This window comes from Canis lupus, chromosome 14 (assembly GCF_011100685.1).
Source record: "Canis lupus familiaris isolate Mischka breed German Shepherd chromosome 14, alternate assembly UU_Cfam_GSD_1.0, whole genome shotgun sequence".
Taxonomy (NCBI): domain Eukaryota; kingdom Metazoa; phylum Chordata; class Mammalia; order Carnivora; family Canidae; genus Canis; species Canis lupus.
Genome location: NC_049235.1, coordinates 4895896 through 4919817, shown reverse-complemented (window position 1 = coordinate 4919817; position 23922 = coordinate 4895896). Strand labels below are relative to the sequence as shown.

At 56.4% G+C, this 23922-nt stretch overlaps 1 protein-coding gene across 4 annotated transcripts in view; it reads right to left on the bottom strand.

Annotated features, from left to right (window-relative positions):
• Nucleotides 1-23922, bottom strand: part of PLXNA4 (plexin A4) — a 427913-nt gene that overhangs the window by 18199 nt on the left and 385792 nt on the right. For 3 of the 4 annotated variants that reach the window (XM_038556478.1, XM_038556477.1, XM_038556479.1), the window contains exons 23-29: nucleotides 21765-21831; nucleotides 20807-20953; nucleotides 17059-17218; nucleotides 5715-5818; nucleotides 5087-5186; nucleotides 3748-3959; nucleotides 2725-2894 (exon numbers count right to left, since the gene is read on the bottom strand). In XM_038556478.1, coding sequence (XP_038412406.1) covers nucleotides 2725-2894; nucleotides 3748-3959; nucleotides 5087-5186; nucleotides 5715-5818; nucleotides 17059-17218; nucleotides 20807-20953; nucleotides 21765-21831 — 960 coding nt within the window. The remainder of the gene's footprint in view (nucleotides 1-2724; nucleotides 2895-3747; nucleotides 3960-5086; nucleotides 5187-5714; nucleotides 5819-17058; nucleotides 17219-20806; nucleotides 20954-21764; nucleotides 21832-23922) is intronic. The other variant, XM_038556480.1, reaches the window with a different exon arrangement.

The following is a 23922-nucleotide window of genomic DNA, read 5'->3' as shown; positions in this document are numbered from 1 at the left end:
CCTTTGGCCCTGACATTTTAGGATTTTGGTTGCTGTTCCAACTGCTGGTGGTAGTGACAGGGCTCATGTGCGTTTGGCTTGCCTCTTAGAACGCCAACCCTTCGAGCTACTTCCTTCAGGACAGCAAGTACAATATTTCTATCTGTTGTCTCCACTAGCAGCCAGTACCTCTATATGACAAATGCTAAAATATAGAAAGACCTCTTGTTCAAGACTGCCCATCAATCCACAAGTGTTCTGTTCCCACAGCATGCGCCGTTGGCACTCGGGCGGGCAGTGCCGAGATCTGGCAAGGTCAGGTGGTGCTTGTCTCATCCCGGGAAGTGCAGAACAGGAAATCAAGGGATGACACAGAAAATCGTGACACACAGTGAAAGCCAAGGTCACTGTAGCTGCCCGTGGAGCCCACGACATCTAGGGTCAGAGCTCTGGAGGGAGGACTCCCATGCCTATCCACACCTTCCTGTTTCTGGAAGTCCCACCCAGAAGAGGGACACAGGGAGTCCCTGTCTGCTCCGCCCCCGCTGTCTCTCCCAACACTCCCCCTATTTAAGCCAGTTGTGCTGACAGGCAAATCAAACAGGGAAGCCAGGGCACCTCACCGAGGCTCCTGCCTCTAATGAAATATTAGCATATTATTAACATTAGCGGTGGCACTAATCTCTGGTTGATTGCAGCCACTCAGGCTAAATGAGCAGCAGGTTTATTTCAAAGAGAAAAGGTAGGGGAGTGTAGAGGAAGGGGGGCAGGGGAGTGGGGGGCAAGGTGAGTCACAACTTTGGCCAGGAATAGAGAAGTAATCTTTTCTTTTCTTTTTTTTTTTTTTTCCACTTAGGGACAAGGAGCTCTAAGTCAGGATGCAGATCTCATAATTCCCGGACCAACTGCTTCTCGCCTGGGCAGCAAGCAGGGTCAGAGGGAGCGTGTCCTTTGGTGCAAGAACTCGGGCCTGGTACTGCTGACTCCAGCACTGCCCTGGAGTTGCTGGTGAGGACAGCGGAGTATTGGGAAGAGCTGGTGCCAGGGGCGTTAGGGAATCCTTGGCGGGGGTCTTCCTCTAGAAGGAGGAATGGGCTGAAAGCAAACGGTTCAGACACCACCTCAGGGGGTCTGCTTTGTAATGGGCTATGAGGGCAGGTAGGGGGGTTTTGGAAATACCACCTCTCCCCAGCCAGAACCAAGAGCCAGGCTGGTCAGAGCATGTCTCGTGTTGTGAAGGCGGCTCACAATCAGACCAGGTGGTAAGTAAGGAAGACTCGCTGGCAGAGAGAAGCAGATTTGGGCAGGCCAGGGACACGGGCCTCGGAACAGCCTGCAGAGTTCCGCTGAAAGGATGGGCATCCTAGCCCGAGGCGGGCACCAGGACACATCGGGCCTGGGAAAAGGCTTCACCCAGCATTCCTGCACTAGATGGGGGATCCAGACTCTGGGAGTCTTACTTCAAAAAGGGTTGCAAGAAGCCCACGGGGGAAGACCTTCTTTCACCCAGAGTTAATGTGGGAGCACACCCAGCCCTTTGGTGCTATGGTCCAAACTTCTCTTCCTGCCCACCTTTCCAATTTCGGCAGAGACAGCACTAATCCTCAGGTGGAAGAGATGAGAAGCCAAAGGAGATGACATGAAATAGGTTTTAGTGCCGCTTCTGACTCCTGCTGTCATCTGTGTTTGGTCTGTGGCTCCGGGCTGGCTGTCGGGGTGCCTGGCTGTGCCCTAGCGCCAGGGCCGTCCCCAAAGCTGGCAGGTGCCAGGCAGCAGGTTTGTGCTGCCTTGGAAGAATGTTCTAGGGAAGAACCACCTGGGACAGGGGCTGTTTAAAAGCTACAGGGAGGCGATTCTGGAATGCATGGCACTAAATATAAGCCAGCCTTGCCTGAGGTAGAGCCCTCACGTAGAGACCACCTGGGCCCTACATCATCATCAATATTTATTGAGCCATGGCGCTGTGCAAGGTTCCACACCAGGCACTGAATACTGATGTCTGACCTTGCCGTCGCAGACAGAAACCCAGAGTACACACAGGAAGGGGAAGGGGCACATGTGTTAAAGGACAGATGGAGGGACCACAGTGGGGGCGGCTGGGATGTCAGGGCTCAAAGGATCCCTCTGTCTCTGAGACAGATGAAGCAGAGACAACTCTGGCTAGGATGGCATAGGATCCTGCCCATCCTTGTAGCGTGACTCTGCAGAGTTGCTCTGAAGGCCACGTCCCTGGCCTCCCAAAGGGAGTGTGGAAGACATGTCTGGGGGAAAGGGGAGACCATTGCTTCTCTAATAGAACAGAAATACCTTTTGTTGACCTAGATGCCTCGTAGGTCACAGCTGTCCTGGAGAGTCACCATTAGATGCCGACCTCTCGGATCAGCTGCCCACGTGCACCCTCTACCATCGCACCAGCCTCCCTGTCCGAACAGCGACCTGCCTGTCCATCACCCACGTGCCTGGGGCCCAGCCTGACGCTGCCTGCACACTCGGCGTCAGGCACGCGGGGCCGGGCGGACCTGGACGCGACAGGGACCTGGTGGCAACGCTCAGCATGTTAATTTTTGCTCACTCGGTTAGGTCAATATTTCTTAACTGGTTGGCTGATAGAAAAGAAGGAGGCTTGGGTAGAGGGAAGTGAGGGAGGAAGGGAGCACGGAGGTGGGAGAGGGTGGGGAGGCTGGGTGACGGAGCCCGCTCCGAGGGGTCCCCGCGGAGGAAGTGGGGGGCCCCGGCTCCGCTCACCAGTTGCTCTTCCAGGTGTGGCGGACGTGCGGGTCGTGGATGCCGTGCTTGTCCGCTTGCTCGTCCAGGAAGTCGAACATGTACTTGATGGCCAGGGGCAGGGCCGAGCCCCGGTGCGCCGTGCTGAAGATGGTCTCAAAGAGGTCATCCACAAACTTCTGCAGCGTGCCCTGCGGGCCGAGGGCAACCAGCTCAGCCCCAGCTCCGCCCAGGGAGCTCCGCGCTGAGGCCAGGCCGAGGCCCAGGACGGGTTTCAGGAGCCCGGAGAGGGGAAGGGAGGCCAGCGCGCAGCCCGGGCCCCGGGGGAACCGGGTGGGTGCAGGCGCCGGCCGTCCCCCACCGTCTTCATCTGTTTCCCTAAACCTCCCCAGCGCGTGCAAAAATAGACGGAGCGCCAGTGACTGGACCTACGTAAGCCTTGCTCTGCCAGCAACACAGTTTGGTTTGACGCCCTTGGGTGGTGTTATTTTAGCACCTTTCACAAATGCTAATGAACAGCTCCCTCGGTCAGAGCAGACAAGCACGATCTGCGGGTTTTGCTTAGCATTCTGGCTAAGGAACAGGTACTCACTTGGCTCTGCAGGGAGCAGGCGGGGGCCAGACCCACAGCAGAAAGACAGCCGCAGGCACACAGTGTCCCCAGGATTGGAGGTAGCGCCTGGAAAGCCACTGCTGGGGGCCCAGTTGCCCCTCGCTAGAGATTGAATATGATGCCCTAGAGAGGGGGTCATCCTTTCGTGGGGGCATGGCAGAGAGCGTGAACAGATGTACCTCATGTCTCTATATTTGAGAACGGGTACGGAGAAGGGCGGGGACAAAGCCTCAGACTACATGCCAACCGTGATGCCCGGGTGGGGTTTGCCTGGCGCACCGGGTCGAGAAGGATTCTGAGGTTCTGACGAAGAGTGCCGGCGCTGGGTGGCTAACAGGGGGGTCCTGGCACAAACGTCAGGTACCTGCCGGCTCTGATGAAGTTCCTCCCCATACCCCACACCTGCCCCGGCCCTGCCTGAGGTCCCCTACCTTAGTGGCCAGTAGACGCGTCAGATAGATTTCAGACACCATCTTGCTCCCCCGGTCACCCTCCTTCTGGTCCCCATGCTCGTGGTTCTTCACCAGGTGCCACATCTTGACTCCGCTCTCCAGGTCGGGGGTGATCATGGGTGTGCGTGAGCGGAGACTGTCGGGACTGCCCGTGTACCGGATCATGTTCTCTGCCAATGCAGTGACCCCGCCTGGGTGAGGCCTGTAGTTACCCAACACGCCGGCCCCCCACCCTTCCAGCCATGGCCACGGCTGTGTGATCCTTCCTACAGCGTGCGGGTGCTATTGACTGTGTGTCTTTGCAAGCAACGGTTCCCTGAAACTGGGATGCTTTGCCTGCCACCTCCAGGAAGCTCTCCGTGCCACTGAGATCCCTCGCCCTCCTGGACTTGCATCTCTCCAGCCCTAAATTATTCAATTTCTAAAAATATAAGCCTGTCCCTTGTTAGTGTGTTCCTTGAAAGAGTTCTGAGGTGATGGTTCAGGATGTGTTCTGGGTAGACTGTTAAGGAGTGGGTAGCCCGTTCCCTTCATGACTGTGCACCGGCTGAGCCACGGCCCTGTCACCTGCTTCCCCCGATCCTCCCGTCTGGCCTGGGCCAGCCCTTCCCACTTGCTGGCTGATATGCGGGAAGTGGTGGAAAGAGTGTGGTGCAGAAAAGGCGAAGGCCCTACTGTGTGCAGGTGCCACCGTATTTCTTCTACTTATTTCCCACACTGATTCTGTGAAGTCAGTAACTTTTTCATTTGCTGTTTTGCTGGCAGGACCAGGTCTTGCAGCCGTCAGGCAGCTGGCCCCAAAGCACACAGGTGGAAGCGGAGTAGGGCTGCCCCGGGGCTCCCAGCCCACTTCCAGTACCTTCTCCCCCTCCCCCATACCACGGAGCCAGAGACCTGGGTCTGCACCTTCCCTCAACTGCCTCGTGACAGTGTGACCTTTACCCATCACTTAGAGTCTCTGCATCTGAGTTATAATTTGCTAATCTGCATAATAGGGGGAAATAATAATTATTTAATTCACTGATTGTTATGAACAGGATGTGTGATAATGAATATCACAAAAGTGAAAGCATCACGTAGAGTGTAAGCTGCTCATGAAGGTTAGATTTCCTTCTTGTTTGTCAAGGATGAAAGTCCTCAATTCCTGCGCAGAGTTCCAGATGTGGAGACCCCTCCCCACTCGGGCTCTCCCCAGAGACAGTCAGCCCCCCTGACTCCCGCCCAGGGGTCTGCTGCCTTTCAGCAGGGCTGCCCTCGTGATAGTCGCCTCCGCAAGCTCGGGCATTCTCTCCTCCCCAGGCCGACCGGGAGAACTCACCATATTTACTTGCCGAGGTCCTGGAGACTGTGGAGTTGTTCACTGCATTATAGGCTGTCACCTGCTTGGACACTAAGGCCACCACAGAACCATCTGGCACCTGCAAGGAGAAGGCTTCTCAGAGCCTGGGTACAGAAAGTCTGTCACCCCAGGAGATAAGCTGGACCTCAGGGGCAGTCAGTGCCTCACAGAAGATGGGGGGACTTTGGAGGTGGTCAGCTGTGCTTTGAAAAAAACAAGACAGACCCGACCGCTGAGTAGCATCTTATGCTGTGGCTCCTTCTTGGAGCAACTGTGGCAAGAACTTCTCACTCAGCAGCACCCTCCATCCTGATGATTCCCTGAGAGGGCACCTGGACTATGCCCCAGGGATCATCCAACAAAGGGCCTTTTCTTGGGGATTTGCCCACACCCTGCAGGAGGCACGCATGTTAGTGTCCTATCTCAAAGAGGTCAAGGTTTCCTGGCTGGGGGATGTCAGATTTCCCTGGGTGGCCAAGGGAGTCAGAAGTGCTGGGGGAGAGGTGGGTGCACAGCGTGGTGTCCAGCCTCTCTGGGTGAGAGAGGTCTGAGCTTTGGAGGCCACCGCAGCTGAGCGAGCCCCACCCCTCCTGCACAGTCACCCCACCTGGTAATGGGCCAGCGTGTTCAGTCTCTTCCAGTCATTCTCAATTTTGGTGGTAATGTCTTCATCCTGCAGGATCATCCTGGCCCCACTTCCTTGTCGCCATTCTGTAGGGAGAGCAGTCGCGTCTGAGAGAGGCCCTTGAGCCCCTCCTACAGGGATCCCAGGGGCCCGGGGTGGGCAGCTGCATTGTGCCATGTGGAGCATGCATCCCTGGATAGACCCTCCCTGGGGAGGGGTGAGAAGCTCTCTGTGCAGAAGGGCCCTGAGTTCTAGCTCTGGTCTCATCCCACCAAACTCAGGGACACAAGACGGGTAACATCAGCTATCCTCCCCTGCCCGCCTGCCGCCGTGAGTGGCCACATCTGTGAGCAGGTGCTGAGTAAGTACTGGCTGAATGAACAAGGCAGGCCGAGGCACTTAAGAAAGCGCTGAGCAGATGCCAGGCGGCATCGTCACCACCACGGGCTCCTTTGCTTGATTGCAAGGTCTTGGAGCTAACGAGACCCAGGCTGCAGGTTCAGTCTCTGTGCACCCTGGTCCTGTTCCTGGGGTGTGTCCTGCACCCAAAAGCCAGCAGGTTAGTCACCCTTGGCAGGGAAGCTGGGTGAATGTGTGTACAGAGCCCAGCAAAACCCGTTCCTGTGCCCAGGAACAGCGCCATCCCCACAGAGGCCATGTGAATAGCAGCATCTTGGTGATCCATTCAGCACCTGATTATTTGACACTATAGGTATACGTTTCTATGCATTCTCCCCCTGGGCCCAAATAACAACGGCTCTTGGGTGGATACCACATGGGGAAGCAGGAGACTGTTTCTCATCAACCAAATTGCCGTCACCACCCGTGGTACAAATCACATGGAGATGCAGAAGCACACGCTCCAGTCCTGAAATGTACGCACATGGAAACCCAGGTGCGTGCCAGGCATGCGCACCCACACACGCACATATGTTCACATGCACACACCAGAAAAGAAAAACAGCCTTTTAAATTCAAATGCATTCCCATGTGTTCCAGCCAGGAAGCCAGGAATCTGTCTTCCAGGCGGTCACAGCCCGCTCAGCGCCACACAGACACCAATACTTCTGAGCTGTGCAAGAGCCCTGGGACTCACAGAGCACAGCTGGGTCCTGGCAGGAGTCACCCGACATTCTTGCCTGACCCCAGGGTGTATTTTCCTATGACCTCCAGGAACTCGATTCAGAATCGACCCCTACCCACGCTGTTCTTTCTTGCTAAGGCTGAGCTTGGGTCTCCAGCTGACCACGTCACCGGCACAGAGAGTGGGGACCCCTCCCTGCTTGGTGCCCTCGGCATGGCCGGTGCTATTGATGGAAAACAGGCCCAGGAGGGGAGCTGCCTGCCCTTAGGAGCAGCAGAGAGGCTCGTAATGCCCCAGTCCCTGCTCCAGTTCCTGGGCTCGCCTGCTGCCTGGCTTAAAGCCTCATGTAGTGTGGGGCATCTCAGGAATGTGAATATGAGGGTACCACACATGCTCACTGGAGCTGAGGGGCCTCAGTGGGTCCACGGAGACCGCCGACCATTCAGTCCTGCGGATGGCAGGCTGGGAGTTGATCACACCGATCTGGGCCTTGGGGAGGGTAGGGTGAGACGCTGACAGGGAGATGCCCCATGGAGGCACCTAGTTGGCAATGCTTCACTTGTTGTGGTTTTTGCTTTTGCTTTTCATTTTATGGACACATGTGTTTCTGAGTGGCAGGGGCAAAGAGGTCACTCAGCTGATATGCTGCATAGTCTGACTCGTGGTAGAGGCCAGTCTGTGGTCAAGGAATAAGGCAGTGGCATGCTTTAACCCAGCCCCACAGCAGGCCTTACCAGACCAGGCCTCTGGGGTCTCCCCGGCTTGCCTGGTGGATGGCACCAGGGCCATTAAGTCAGAGGCTGTGTTGGGGGTGGGGGGAAGTACAGGGACAACTTGGGGGCCCAGCAGACAGGGGGGGCTGGAGGAAAAGCAGGGGAAGAGCTCTGGGTATTAGGTCCACTGGCTGGGCTTAAGAGAGAAGGAAGTCTCCTCCACCCATGTGCCTGTGGGCTTGCCAGGCCTAGACGGGAACCAGCTCTTCTGGTTTAGCAGCTACACTGGCACCACTTGCTGTTGGAGTTGTAGCACAACTCAGTTCAGTGGGATCTGAACAAGCCACACAGCCTGGTGGACTGAGCAATGACAGCTGGTGACTGATTCTGGAGCCCGATGCAAGGCTTCCCTGTTGCAAAACGCCCCTGAAATTGTGCAGTGCACAGCCTGCGCGGCTGTACTCAGCAGCCTCGGTTCTGAGTCATGTCCAATAATTATGTAAGCAGATGAAAATCAGTCTGTTTCTATGTCCCCAACTGTAAAAAGTAGGGCAGAGTATGGCCATGCTTCCCCCCAGGGCAGTCAAGGAATGATGGCTTGTCCTTGGGAGTACAAAAATTTGATGCTGCTAGATGCCTACCAGCAGTGCTGGTCCAGCACCAGGAACACAGTAAGTACTCGAGGAGTGTTTATTAAAGGGATAGTGAACACGTGAATGAAGGAAGGAAGGAGAAGGATGGGTGAGTGAGCGATGGTGGCCTATTTCCAGGCAGTACAGGAGAATTTTCTGCCCGTGTGCTGGTGCTCACCATGGGCAGGCAGAGAGCTGCAGTTGGAGGTGCACGGTGAACAATTCCGTGAGCAACCCGGGCCAACGGCTGGTCTGAACTCCTCAGAAAGGAGGCACAGCCGGTGCCAGAAGGAAAGTTGTCTTAAATTATCATCACCAATCCTTCCAAATTCATGACCAGGAAATTAAAGAAACAGATTGGGAAGGCAGACACAGGGGTCCTTCTCCCCAGGCCACTGCTTCTTCTGGTAACCAGCTGAGTTCTCTTCCCCGGGCACTAACTGAGCACCTTCTCTGGGCAGGGACCCTGGGCCAGGTCACCTGGATACACTGGATACAGTGACGTTAAGAGGGGCCCCAGTGCTCCGGGTGTTCTCCAGACAGGACACGGCTCGGGTGGGGTACTAGCAGGCAGCAGGGGGTGGGGGAGAGCAACCATGGTCATTTAGCAATTATCCCCAAACATTAGGAATACTCCCCCAAGTACCAATGTGAGGACAGTGAGTTGGAGTCAAGGAGGAGAACCCTCAGCCCTGTTTTTAGATCTCTTGAGCCTGTTGGGTTCATTGTCTCTCATACAGAAAAATTGGGTTTGATTTTTCCCCTGAAATCTAAGAAAGGTAAAAAAAGTGACATTCTCCATCCTGTCCTGACATTCGCCAAACCAGTCCTGATGGATGCAAGCCCAAAGAGGTGGGAGCCAGGTGCTGGCAGCTGCATCCCTGAGGTCTGTAGGAAGAAGCAAGGCCATGGGAAGTTTGCTGAGCCGACCCAGGATGGAGGGGCAGGGGCGGACTGCAGCAGGAAGGCACGAGATTCCCTGGCGCCCAGTAATTTAGGTGGGCTGACATGGAAACTCACTCTTCTCTGCCAAGGTCCTCAGTTTTACCTGTTGGCCTGGACACCCTTCTGCTTCTGCGCCACGCTTTCCTTCCTTTCCTGAAACCCCTCACCCAGACCAGCCGTGGCCTCTATTCTCCTTGAACTCACCAGGAATGTCTCAAGAATGCTCTTGCTCTGCTTCGTGACCTTGTCTCGACAGGGGCCTGAGCCCAGGGGCTCTGCTGCGTCCTGCCGGGACCAGGAAAGGATGAGGTGGAAGGCCAAAGCATCTGGCTTCCCCTTATCCCGGGAACCATCCACCCTTCACATGTCATCGCTGGCTTCTGGAAATCTCAACCCTGCCTGGCAGTGAGGAACCCAAGAGCAGGTTGGGGTGGCTGAAGGTCAGGCGGGCCTGCCACCTTCACCTCCCAAGGACAGCGGCCTGGTGCCCCTGGCAGTGTGTGTGGCTGCGGGCAGTGTGTGCTCAGCCTCCTGGGGCTGAGCAAGGGCGTGTCTCATGTTGCACTCTGTGTGCTGCTGCATATTCAACATACGCTTAGTTTTCATGTCAGTAATGAAAATCAATAGGACCAAGCCTCCCAATCCCAAATTCAGCACCCACTTCACCACACAGGCTCCTTCTGTCTTGCCTATAAAGACAGCACTAAAAATATATCTCTTTTGTGTCCACACCTTGCTATGTATGCACAAGGTGACCCCATTAGAACAGCTGAGGGGTGATGTGACAGCTGGGCCCATGGCCAGCATCCTCCCGGTGGATGCCCGCCTCCAGACAACTCCGCCTGCCCTTGGGCCATGGAGAGAGACGAGACTACCTCCAGGCACCAAATGATGGGGGATGCTGAGCTCAGGGACGGCCCCCGAACCCTGAGAAAAGGCGCACTCTGGATCAGGACATCCAGGGAGAGGCATCTCTTGCAGCCACCGTACAGAAAATCCGAATCCAGAGAATCTCAGAGTCCCACTGCACACTCACTCAGTCCAACGCCGCCTGCCCAGCACCCGCTGTGGGCCAGACCCTGTGCTGGGAGGGCATCACAGCTCATGAAAGCTAAGCCCTGGTTCCTGAAGGGCTCCCGGAGTGGAAGGCGGGAGGGAGCCTGAAGAATCAGGGGCCCAGGATCGGGGTTGGGTGGAGGGAAGAAGGAGGAGAGCCTTGGGGGGAGGGCCAAGGGGCAAAGGCAGCAGGCGCTCTGGTCCAGAGGTGCTACTTATGTGACGCTTTGGGGGATCCGTGAATGTGTGTCAGTGTGGGAGTCGGCAGAAAGGCTGGAGAGGCACGTGCAAGTCAGAAGTGCGTCAGGAAAGACCTGGCAAGCCTGGTTAAGGCATCTGGGGGTGAGCTGTGGGCCGGGGAGATGAGGCGTATGAGAAGGGGGGAGCTCATGGAGGTCACGAGGTGGGGGAGCCCCGCCAAGGATGACTGCTTTCGGCCAAAGAATGGGGACTGGAGTGCAGATGTGGGGGGTGTTCAGGAGGTAGACCACACAGTGCTTGGAAATTGTCTGGGAAGTGGAGATGGGAGCATCATGGTATGTCCCCCAAGTTTTGAGAAGGTGGTGGGGGGAATAGCAGGAAGCTAGGCCAGAGAGGTGGGAGGGCTTCATCTGCGGGACAACCATGGAAGGAGACCCTGGCCCCAAGCACATCCCTGGCCTGGTTCTTGGAGGGTCCCCTACCTCCCAGCAGGTGCTAGACTGACGGGCGCCTCCTCCCTGGAGCATAAGCCTGCAAGAGCTTTGGCCCTTGTGGTGTTAGTATGCAGGCGTGTGCACGTGCACACGTCCACACTCACGCACACACACACACACACACACATAGATGTATGCACACACATATTCATGCATGCCCTTCATTTCACCGTTGGGTGGGGACTCACAGTTTGCAACTCCCCTCCCACCTTCCATTCTTTCTATCAGTACCTCTCCTTGGACCCATCACAGAAAACTGGATGGGCAAGGGAGGACGGATATGACCCCCAGACTGATCCGTGCTGGCTGAGGCAACCCTCCTAGCCCACGAGGGACCTTGACAGCAGATGCCTGTTCTCCTGCCCCAGGCCACCGGGCCTCCCTCTGGGGTGCTGAGAGCAGGCTGTCACCAGGAGCACTTGGCAAACCTGCACGGGCTCTGCTCTACCCCCAAGGACGGGATCCTGAGCCGAGGGCTGGAGGCAGAGACAAGAGTACTGCTGGACACCTGTCGACAGGTAAGCCCCAAGCAGACCCCTGGCAGGGAGCCCAGGCACCCTCAACACCCAGCCACTCCCCAGTGCTGGGGACATGTATCACAGAAGAACGGGGAGTGGCCGTGACAGGATCAGAGCGTCACTGCAATGAGGTTGGAAGATTGACCCAGGACCGGGAAGGGGGTACCATCTAAATCCCTTTTGTTTAAAAAACAATTTATTGTGAGAGCAAGTTCTAAAATATAAAATAACTGAACTATGAGACGTGGCGCTTCCGAGAAGAAGGTCCCAGGTGGAAGTGTGTTGTCTGCACGTGAGAGGCTAAGTCCATATAAACTGTAAAGTGTGCGGCTCTGGCTAGATGTTGCTATTTGGTGCAAGTCTGCAGGGCTGCAGGCAAAAGAAGGCTGTGCTCTGCGACTCGATTAAGGAGACATGAGCTGGAGCTTAATGGACATTCTTGAGTCTGCAATGCAGAGGCTCTGGGGTCCTCCCAGCGGGGCTCTGGTGCGCAGTGTCAAAGAAGAGCGAAGGCAGGTGGTGGGCACCGGGGAGGGGGAAGGTGACCCTGGGGTTCCCATGCACGGCACCAAGAGGTTGCCGCTAGCTCTGACCTCCCTCTCACAGCTCCTGCCTCCCGCCCCGTGCCCCACTCCAGGCTCCAGGCACAAAGGACAGACACACTCACAACCCAATTTGTTATGCTTCCACCTTCCAGGGAGTGAGGGAGGTGAAAGAAGAAAGAAAGGAAAAAAAAAATCCCATTATCTTTATCTGTCCTTGCCATCATCAGGTGCAGCGGAAAATGCAAACTGGGGAGACGGCTGCTGTGAACTCTTTGTATTTCCCTCGGAAGATAGTGTATCTTTTTATTGCATGCAGGAATTACTGATTTGAAAAACACATATATATCCTTTCAGCATGACTTGAACCCTGAGCAGCAGGACAGAGGGGGTGGTGGAGTTCCAGGGGCTACTGGGAGAGCATCCACATTAAACTGGAGGACTCTCGACAGGTCAAAGCCCAAGGGGACACTGTCTGGGGAGGACATGGGTGCTATCCCCGCCTTCCTGCTGCGTGGCCGGGGCCCAGGCACTGCCTCTCTGAGCGGCAGATGCTGCTGTGCAGGGGACCAGACCGGCACTGGTGATTTCTTCTGTGCTGAGACAGAGTCCCATGGCTCAGAGGGAGGGGTGTCCTGCCTTCTGTTGCTGTGCAAAGAAATGAGGGAACCTGCCCTGCTCACACCGGTACCCCCATGCCCGGCACAGAGTGTGCCCCGAGGTCAGCTCTTCCGATACATGGATTGAAGAGTCTAGTGCTTGGAGATGGGGTACCTAGATCTGGTACCTGCGGGTGGGAAGGGACATAACTGGGGTAAAGACAGCCTCGTGTATCAGAGTGGGGTATCGCCACCACCGTGCTTCGGGAGCTTCCGACGCCTTCCTGTCCCCGCACAGCCCCCAGCCCCTGCCCCAGGGTGTCTTTCCTTCCCTAGATTCCAACAGGCTGAGATGAAAGCAGGCCTTGCTGGTTCACAGGCTCCTGTGCTGGTTAGTTTTATGTGTCACTAAGGCTATGCCTTGGCATCCGGCTGTGTGGTCAGACAATATTCCGGAAGTTTCTGTAAGGTGCTTTTTAGCAATCAACACTTAGATCAGTGGACTTTGAGCGAAGTGAGTTGCCCTCCGATGAGCTGAAGGCCTGGAGAGAAGAGGAGACTGACCTCCCCTGAGCAGGACAGAACTTTGCCGGCAGAAAGCCTGTGGACGTGACCTGCCACACCGGCTCTCACCTGGGCCTCCAGCCCGGCAGACTCCCTTGTGGATTTGGGACTTGCCGGCCGCCCCTGCCAGAGACCGAATGTTTGTGTCCCACCAAAATGTTCACATCGAAGTCCTAACCGCCAGTGTGATGGGACGTGGACGTGGGGTCTCTGTGAGACAAAAGGTTGTGAAGGGGGAGCCCTGGTGAATGGAATTAGAGGCTATAAAAGGGACCCCAGAGAGCCCCGTTGTTCTTTGTGCCGAGTGAGGACACAAGGAGGCACCACCCCTGAACCAGGAAGCAATCTTCACCAGACACCAAAACGGCCAGCATCTCGATCTGGGACTTCCCAGACGCCAGAATTGTGCGAAAGAAATTGCTGTTGTGTACAAGCCGCGCAGCCGATGGTGTCAGGCTAGGGCAGCCCAAGGGCACTAACCCTCCATGATCACGTGAGCAAGTCCTGGCAATAACTCTCTCTCTCTGCATGTTCTATTGGCTGTTTCTCTGGAGAACCCCGACTGATACATTCCCCAACTTGGTTGCTTGATGCCTGGTGACAGGGTGGATGGAGGAAGTGGAGAGAACTTCAGTCCAAGGAGCAATGAGTGCAAGTGTCTGCCATGAGGGGGCCAGGCCAGGCCAGGGGCCACGGTGAGGATGAAAGGCAGGAGGAGATGTTTGGGGCTGGATTTACTTAGGATAGTTATGGGGGGCGGGGCGGGGGTCTAAATTGTCTTTGATCCCTTCTGAGCTGTTCTGCGACAAGCGCCCTTTCCTTGCGGGGGGCTGGCATCAGGACGGGGGAGGCAGCCTTTGCCCCATGCCCTCAGCTGTGGGCGAGGAGGAACGAAGGGAGGATGCCTGGCTAGCTTGCCTCTGTCCAAGGCGTGTGGCCGAGTCCTCTATGCACCTCTGTGCTTTGTGCAATGTCCCTTCGGCATAGACTAATTTTTGATAATAATCGCACCTTACATTTGTCAATTGCTTTTAGACTTTTAAAGCACTATCACCTACATGATGGGAAAAACTTGCCTTGCCTCTTTCTCCCCTCGGGGGCCATGAGGCTGAGTTGAATCATGTGGAAAAAGCATTCGGGTCTCTAAGGAGGCCTCATTTCCTTGTTACGCAATCTGGCTTTGGTAGAAAGAAGGCCGGAGCTTTCGGGGCAGCTCCAAGCTCTGCATCTAATAGAAAAAAGGGCATTCCTTGGTAGAGCACCCAGCACAGGGGGCCTTTGTGAGGAGTGGGGCATAACACTCCTTCCCCAGTAAGGTGGGGCCCTGAGGCTCCATCTGCCTGGGGTCCCCGCTTCTTTGGCTTCCTCCCTGCTGTCGGAGGCTTCGTTCCCCCTGCCCCGGTTGTCTCTGGGTCCTCCCTGGCAGCACCTCTGATGGGACAGGTGGCCCCTTTGGTCTCTTGGGCAGCCGCAGTGGGCAGCGCGTCACAGGACACCCAGCCCCTGCTGGGAGGCCGGCCGCCTGTCCCTGGCCCCAGCAGCCTGGAGAGCGTGCAGCCCCACTTGGGCCCCATGGCTCGTTGCTCGGGGGATGGCAGGAAGTCCTGCAGCTGCTCCGAGACTGCTGCTTCCACTGCAGATGGCTTCCCGCTATGGCCGTAGGATGCTTTCCATCTTTGCATTCATGATCTGCTTTGCTGGGCTTGCACACCTAGACCTTTTAAGGCAGCCGGTTTTCTAAAGCTAAGAAGCAGCCCCTTCCCCTTCCAAGTTCAGGATGCGCAGATTCGGGGCGGGGCGGGGAGGGCAATCCTGAGCAGCACATACTGGCTGCGAAATCAAGCACGTGTAGAGAATGTGGCCCTAAATCTGCTTCTAGAGGGCACCCCTTTAGCTGAGGGTTGAGAGGACACTGAAGAACATTGGCTCCCACCCATCCTGAAACCATGAAGTGTTTGAACCACCACAGGACCGAGTTTTTGCACCTGAATGCCTCCTCTTCCTTCCAAGGGATGAGAACTCATCTGCCTCTTTCTGGCAAGGAAGAGGAGGCATTCAGGTGCAAAAACTCGGTCTGGATGCTTCAGGTGGAGGCTTATGCAGCCACCTGTGGCTCTCCCTCCTGAGGAGTCACCCCAGTTCCCAGCAAGTGAAGCAGCAATCCGATCTGCACATGCACACAGGGGCGCTTCCTGGGTTCTAGCACCATCTCCAAACTCACCTCCCTGCATGAAGGTTTTTATAGCAGCTCCTCCTCTTGGCCTCACTATGCCAGGATTATCCTCCCACCCACTGGGCAGATAAGGACACCAAGAAGCTAAGGTGCACCGACATGGGTCCTGCACTTCGACAGAAGGGATGGTGGGTGCTGCCTGGCTCCCCCACCCTCCATGAACTTAACTGTCACCGGGAGACCCATTACGGAAAAACCCACTTAATCGTTTGGGGGCAGGGAACACGGGAGTCTTCCTTCCTGGTAGCTGTTTTCCTTCCCACTGGTTCTGTAACAGGTGCCTTCCCTATGTCAGTCTCTGGAATCTTCTTGGTGGCAGAGTCACCTGCATGCAGGTGCAAACGTCACTCTGCTCCAGGTGCCTGGTGCTCTGGGACACATAGGTGACATGCTGGCTCACACAGCACCGCCACCAACTCTCACATATGCGTCCTTCTTGTCCTGGAAGCAGCACGCGCAGAGCCACCTCCCAGGTGAAGGGGAGCAGGTGCTTGCCCAGTCTCTCTCCTTGGGTGCCTATGCCTCGGACACGGCCCGTCGGGAGCCAAACAAGGGGATGTGGTGTTAAATGAAGCAGAGAGAGTTGAGGTGGGTTACAGGGCTTCTTGACCCCGAGGCTGCTGGCATCAGAATTTGGGGAGGAGGGTAGGTGCCACTCGAGAGGGGACGAAGGTCCCCTTTGGATGTTACAAATAGGGTAGATGCCCATCTGTCTTGGATGGCCTAGCTGCAGGCAGCTTAGAGACCAGATGGATGGGTGAGGGGCCCCTGGAGTCCTCCCACTTCTACGTTGCTCCAGACACAAGCACATCCGCGTCAGCACCTTCCCCTCCATGCCCGGGATCAACGAACAGGCACAAACCTGCTCCTGACCAATGTCATCCCCATGATCAGTAATAACAGCGGCCAAGGCTAACGGAGTGTGTGCCACGGGCCAGGTGCTGCGCCCAGAGGCTTTCACACGCACCCTCTCACTTCATTCTTACAACACGGTGTGGTGCGCACTGTTATTTATCTCTGCCATAGAGGTAAAGAAACTAAGGCACAGAAAGGGGCAGTAACTTGACCAAGGTCGCACAGCAGGGACTTAGCATGGTCAGGACTCCAATCCAGGCGCATCTCTCTGCCATGATGCCCATCTGCCTCTCCTCAGCCCTGGCCCCTCTGGAGCTCGGAGCGCCCCACTAGGATTTCCCCAGGATGCTATCTCATAAACACTCAGGCCAACCCTCACTGGGTCTCAGTACAGCTGGCCCTATGTGGCGAGCCCTTGTTTATGTAGGCTACGTGATCTATTCGTGGAACATTCAAATAAAATGTCATCCTGCTCCCCAGCAGGCTGTCATCTCTCATTTTCCCCCTCTTCTTTCTCTCCATCCTCCATCACTGACCCAGATCTCCTGCCTTAGGTAGTCAGCAAAAATGGCACGCACAGAACAGAGGGGAGGGGAAGGGCCCAGGGGCTAAGGATGGTGGCGGTGGGGCCTCGGACCACATAGACTGAGCCTGAATCCACTTCACTGCAGATAGGACACCCCTGGGCTACTCCAAGGACCCCTGAGGTAGCGGTGCTGCCAGCAGACGGCAGTGCCCTCTCTGCCTATTGCTTGCTGAGCACCCATGGAGGCAGGCTCCCTGGGTTCCTGGGGCTGAGCATGCCCGTTCCCTGCACCCAGGTGCCTCTGGACCACGGAGGGTGCTTCTGACCAGCCCTAGGGTAGCCCCGGGTGGGCAGACCTACTCACCCAGGTCCATATCTGCAGCCTTGGGCCGGTGCGAGCAGGGCACATTCTTAAAGATGGCATCCAGAATCTTCTCCTTGACCTGAGTAATGGTGTCACAGTTAAGGATCTTCACTGGGACCTCAGGGCTGTTGGCGTTGTCTGGGTTGACACAGCTCAAGACCTGGAGGAGGAGGGAGGAGGCGTGTGGGGGAGGGCAGCAGGAAGCGCTGGGTCCCTGGTGCATCCTGGACACCACCGCCTGGACACTGCCCTTGCACGCACACTCCCCTCCCTGATCTCTCGCTGCACCCCCACCACCTCCGATTGCATGCCTGCAGACGCAGATGACAGCTTCCTCGCCCACCGCCTCCTGCTCCATGTGGTGGCAATCAGAACTCTGGCCCCTGGACGCCTGCCTTTCATTAGCTGCCAGACTGCTGAGAGCTCAAATGGGAACATGCTTCTTCCATTAAGAAGAAGGAAAAAAACCTCCTAAATCTATAAAACCAAACTCTTACCCTCAAAATGTCCTAAGTGGAAAACAATGGTGGTAGGAACTCTGGACCAAGGGTCCCTTCTAAAGCTTTCCTGGGCCCTCACTGTCCGACGCTTAGTGGCCAAGCACAGCCTGCTGCTTCGTGCTGTCCTGGCCGCCCCTGCTGTCCTGTGCTCTGGGCTCAGCCTCCCCCAGGAAGCAGCACAGCCTTTTCTGGGCATCCTCCCCCTAGAGACCCTGAGGTGGCCCTAGGAGAACCCCATGGGATGCTCCAGGGCATCTGGAAAAGCGGTGGCTGTACTGAGACACAGGGTTCCCCGGCCACTGGCCAAATGACGGCTCCACCCAGAACGTTCCTTCCCCACTCCCATTTCTGTGCCCCTTGCTTAGTTTCTGAGCAAACTGCCAGATGTTTTTCTTTGTTGTTGTTTTTTTCCTGCTAGCTCAGTGCTTCTCAAGTTTAATGTGAACAGGATCACTCATGGGTTTTGTTAGAATATAGATTCTGACTCAGGAAGTCTGGGTTGGGGCCCGAGATTCTGCGGTGTAGCAGGTAAGCATCCAGCATCTAGCACCTGGCAGCCTCCTGGGTGAGCACCCAGCACTAGCAGGCTCCTGAGTGAGCATCTAGTACCTACCTAGGAGGCTCCTGGGTGAGCACCCAGCACTAGCAGGCTCCCGGTGATGCTAATAGGCACTCCCAGCAGCAGGGCCCTGGAACGTGCAAGCCCAAGTTCTAGTGTCAAGCCAATCAATCACTCAACACCTCTGAGGGGCCCCTAGCTACAAAGTGATGTGTCCCTGAGCCTCTCAGCACCTGTCCCTTGTGGTGCCCCTCCGGCCTGGGACAGGGATAGCATCGGTTGGCCCAAATTGTCCAGAGCTCCTCTGGCTTTCTCTCTTTTTCTTTTCCTCCTCACCAGCCAGGGGCTCTTCCCCTTCTGCCTGTTGGGGGTTCCCTTTCTCAGGCCTCAGGTGGCCTCACATCTCCCTGCAGCCCTTTCTTCCCAGGGGAGAACACTTGCAATTTCTTTCTCCTCTCCTCAGGATGTCTCTTCCCTCAGTGCCCCGCCTGATGGCTGTGCTCCCCTGACCCATTCCAAGTTCCTTACACGGGAGGTAAGACCCATCATCCAGGGCAGCCTAGCCTCTGGGGTAAAGGATGCTGCGATCTGGGGACAGAGCATTATTACAGCTCATTGTGCCAGATTCAGTCCCGGGGAAGGAACTGAGGATGGGAAAGGACAGCGTCGGGGGGAGGCCAGGCAGGAGGCATTTCGGTGGTAGCTCACTAAAAATCTATTCGGCGGCAACTGGAGGGTATTATGCTGAGTGAAATAAGTCAATTGGAGAAGGAAAAACATTATATGGTCTCATTCATTTGGGGAATATAAAAAATAGTGAAAGGGAATAAAGGGGAAAGGAGAGAAAATGAGTGGGAAATATCAGTGAGGGAGACAGAACATGAGAGACTCCTAACTCTGGGAAACGAACAAGGGGTGGTGGAAGGGGAGGAGGGTGGGGGATGAGGGTGACTGGGTGACGGGCACTGAGGGGTGCACTTGATGGGATGAGCACTGGGTGTTATGCTTTATGTTGGCAAATTGAACTCCAATAAAAAAAAATCTATTCGGGGCTCTATTTTGGGGAAGATCCCCCCCTTTCTCATTTTAATCAGAGCCTCTAACTCTCTCCTCCAGAGTAAAACGTGACTGCAGGGAAGCAAGGGCCCCAGTCACACACGCTGCTCCTCTGAAGCCTCCTTGGGGAGCCCATTCCAGCATGTCTGTCTGGATGCCCACTGGGACCCCCTGCCCTGGCCCATTGACATGGGGGGAAGGTGCCTCAGGGCCACATCATTCCCAGCCAGGAGGGACCACCTCCCTGTCGTCCGTGGGGTCTGGGATTGGCCCTGGGTTCACTGCAGGATAGGGATAGCATCGGTTGGCCCAAATTGTCCAGAGCTCCTCTGGCTTTCTCTCTTTTTCTTTTCCTCCTCACCAGCCAGGGGCTGGTCAGCCCCACTCTCCTCTGTCCCGGCCCGGCCTGTGCATGTCACATCTCCCCAGAAGTGCATTTTGTAAATTAATGAGTTAAGTTTTTAGAGAGGGAGAGGATCTTAAGCAGGCTCCATGCCCAGTGCGGAGCTCCTCATGGGGCTTGAGCTCTCGACCCTGAGATCATGACCTGAGCTGAAATCAAGACTTGGATGCTTAACTGATTGAGCTCCCCAGGCACCCCTCCCCATTAGTGCATTTAAATTCCACCTAGTTTTCTGTCCCCATCCCCCTACCACCCTGCACCCCTGCCCCAGCCTCGTCCTGGGTGCCCCCCATGCTTCACCCCCAGCACTTATCTGTTATCTTATTTTCTACCTCCTTCTTTTCACACCTTCTCCCCTCTCCTAGCAGAGGCCTGGTGGGAAGTCACACCTTCATCCAAGAGAACCCAAGTGTGACAGCCAGCGGCAGGAAGGAGGGGGCAGGGCCTAGGTGAGCAGTAGTGAGCACTTACTCTGGGCTCCCTGCCTCGCACGCCTTGCCCCATTCCGTCCTCTGGACAACTTTGGGAGATATGCACTATTATTAGCCCTGTGTAGGTCAGTCCTGGTGTTATCCTCCTTTTTTCCTTTTTTTTTTTTTTTTTTTTTCAGATGAAGAAACCCCAATTCAGAGATGGAAGGACCTGCCCCAAATCACCCAGCCTGTCAGAAGCAGAGTCGGGACTCCAATCCAGACCTCTTGCTCCTACCTGCTGAGTGTGGCTGCTTCCTAGGGTGACAGTGGCCATCAGAAGAGGGGGTTGAACTGGGACACAGGGAATCCCCACATTCCCTGACAAAGGTGTAACCACGAGGCCAATCTGGACTCACACCCTCGGGTCTTGGGTGTATGTGAACTCAGATCGGTGTGCCGAGGTAGGCTTCCGAACCCTGAGGAACTCTTTCTGGCTGCTTCCCTTCGGGCGCCCACCTGCTCTGTGTGGAAGTGTCACTCCCCACCCCGGGAGAGCCGACAAGGCACTCATTCCGTGGAATCAGCCCGCCAGCTGCTCCCCATGATCAGCACACTGGCCTGCAAGCACACTAAAGTGAGCTATTAGTCCCCCCCAACCAGGTGAGGGAGTCTGGGGACGGGCCTATGTGGGACACCTGGCTGGGCCTGGGCAGGCGGCTCTTCAGCATTTCAGCCTTCCCTCTGCTGGGGGGTGGGGCTGCCCGGGGCCAGAGCCCCATTACAGGGGGCATGGGGCAAAGCTGTGAGGCTGGTTTACCAGGGTTTTGTAGTCGATCTGCTGGCGGATGAGCTTGTCCTCACTCAGAGAGTAGCGGGCCTCCCCGGTGATGGCGTCGATGGGCCCCTTCTCCATCTGCTGCTTGATGGCACAGAAGAGCGAGAACAGGGGCTCCCCGGCGCACTCCTGGGCACAGAGGAGAACCGTGCTGGGCGGGCGCTGGGCCAGCCTCCTGGAGCCCGCTTCCCCCAAGGGCTGCTTTCCACTCCTCTGCTCCAACTCTCTCCTGCTCCTCTTTCTGCTCTGTTGTCAACCCCCGCCCCCGTCAGACGTGCATCTGTCTGGGCCCTCTGGACCACCGTCTTCTCCTCACCAGCCCTGCCTCCTGTCCCCGCTCCCTTCCTTCTCCCCACCCCGCTCCACTGCCTCCCCTGCGGCCCAGCAGGAGACACAGGTCAGTCCCCGGTGGCTGTGTGGCTGCGAAGTCCTTACAAAGCAAGGTAATAATTGGAAGTTGAGCAGCTCTCCCACCTCCCAGGCACACAGGAGGCTTATCTGCTGCCACACGCAGCTGTGGTACCTGCCTGGGACACTTACCAGCCCCAGGAGGAGGCCAGGAGGGCAGAAAGCTGGGAACTAAGGGATGAATCCTTATGAGCTTACAAGGGGACTCTGGCCTTGGGGCTCGGCTCCCCCTTGGGGCTCGGCTCCCCCTGGCCTGGGAGAAAGTGGGCTGTGGAACAGGGCATTGTCTCTCATGCCAGGGCGGACAGGGCAGGGGGTCGAGGCGGATGGGCTCTGTCTCCTGTGATGGTCAGGAGTCTGTCCCCCTGGTGATAGTGATGGCAATGGGGGGGACTGCATTTCTTCATGGGGTTCTATGAGCCAGGCTTTGGGGACTGTGGGCTTCGGGGTGTGCAGGGAAGTAGGGCAGGTTGGCAGGGGCTGGGGGGTAGGTAACTTGCAGGGCCAGAGATACCCCCACATCCCATCATACCTTGAGGAACTTGTAGAGCAGGAAAGTGAACCAGTTGGTCAACATCTTCTCAGCCACCGACTCAGTTCTGTCCCAGCAAGAAAAAATGACAGAAGCGGCTGGTCAGAGCCCGAGGACCAGGAAGCAGGGAAATAACTGCATTGATTTTGCTGCTTCTGGCTTTCGGGCCACATCCTGAGATCCAAGAATACTTGAATTCTGTGGAGCCTAGACACCCCATGATGACGAGACAAGCTTTGCCTATGAAGCCAGGAGACGACACTCTGGAGTCAGGTGGGAATGCACTAGAGCAGCTCCGTCCATCGGCATTTTCTGCACTGATGATGAGAGCTCTCACTGCTGGCCAGTGGGGTAGCCACCAGCCCTAGGGGCCTAATGAGCACTCGAAATGTGGCTAGTGTGCAGCTGAATTTTACATTTTCTTCCCCTTTAATTAATTTACATTTGAACAGGCACATGGGGCTCCTAGTGACTTGGATGGGACAGCTTTAGGGAGCTTTATAGTTCCTATTGGGGGGGGGGCGGTGAAAAAAGGAAACTGAAAAAAACCTGGGGAGATTGCAATTGGGCAGGGGACAGAAAAGAAGGTGGCGGGAGTCTCCAGCAGGTGCCAGGCAATGACCCACAGCACTGGGTCAGGCGACAAAGGCCAGATAGATTAGACTGACCCCATCACCTGAAGTGAAAGACTCCAAGAGCTGACACGAACTAAAGCTGTATACCTAGCTCATCCCAACTGATGCCAAAATTATCCTATTTCCACATCCTTTGGAACCCTGGAACCCTGTTGGTGTTTCATTTGCAAAAGACTGGAAGTGCCGTCTTGGGTCTTGCATCGTTTGTTAGACTGCGACCCAAGCCCACTTATCCTTTTACCTTGGAAGGGAAGCCACTGCAGCAGTGTTATGGCCAAAAGACACTTTTGGTTGCATCCACTTAGAGAAAACAAACAGCATTCAGGCTTGTGCTAAGCGTGTGGCCAGCTCCAGAGAGAGCAACCGGCCCATCCAGGTATGTTTGGATGGACTCGAAAGTTGCAGTTGGCGGAAGACATGAAGAGCTACAATCCCGAGGCAGCTGGGCAGCTGCCAGCACAAGGGGAAGCCAGGAGGAGAAGAGAAGGAAGGCCGTGGAAATGAGGGGGCCAGCCCGGGGCAAGGGGGAGAAAGGGAGACGGAGGAGGGCAGAAGGAGAGAGAGCATCTGGGAGAGCCCTGCTGGAAAACAAGAGGCGGAGACGCACAGACTCAGAGCGAGGCCACGCCGGGAAATTGTCGGTGGGAGCTCTGGCAGGCAGCGGCAACCCTAGAATTACGCCGGTGGGTGGCTGCGTGGTGAAAGTAAAACAAAAATCAAAATGATCTACCTTGCTGTTTCCAAAGCTGTCTGATTGCTCCGATAGGTAGCAACCTTTTGCAGCTGTGCAGGCGAATGCCCGCTGCACCAGGAAAAAGCCTGAGGTAAACACTTGTGGAAGCCAAGTCTAGCCCCTGGACCAAGCGGGAGGCGCTGCCTCAGACCCAGACGTCGAGGGCGGAAGGCAGAGGACAGGCAGACGGGATGGCCGGCCGTGGGAGATTTCCCACTTTGTCCGCTGGAAGGCTGAAGACGCAGCGGACACAGCCTAGATGAGACACAGCGTTCCCGCAGGTAGGAGGCAAGTGTGAATGGCAGCGTGGCTGGGGTCACAGAGTCTCTGTTTCCTACAAAGCCGAAGCCCCAGGATAGGGCTCTGTCGCCACATGTGGCCCCTGAGGTCTGCACAGCGCCGAGGAGGATGCGGCGTGGGACGGAGCCCCGCGGAGCCCCCGGCAGGTGCAGGGCGGTGGCAGGGGCCGCCGCCCCGCTCTCCTTCACACACCGGCTGGCCCAGGGCTCCTCACACCCTCCCGTGCCCGCGATCACCACGGTCTCTTGTGAGCATGCAGATTCCGCCCCGGGGGTGTGGGTCGGGGCCTGGGATCCTGCATTCCCTGCAGCCTCCCGGGCGCTTCCTTGCTGCTGGTCCCGGACGGCGGGGAGAGCCGCCAGGGGCTCGGGTTCCCAATCTTGAGGTGGTGAGGAGGGTCCCCAGGCAGGCAGAGGCCCGGGGTATCTCTCCTAATTCACGTTCTGATTTAGATAAGGCCAGGGGATGGGAGAAAGGCCCCCGGAGAGTC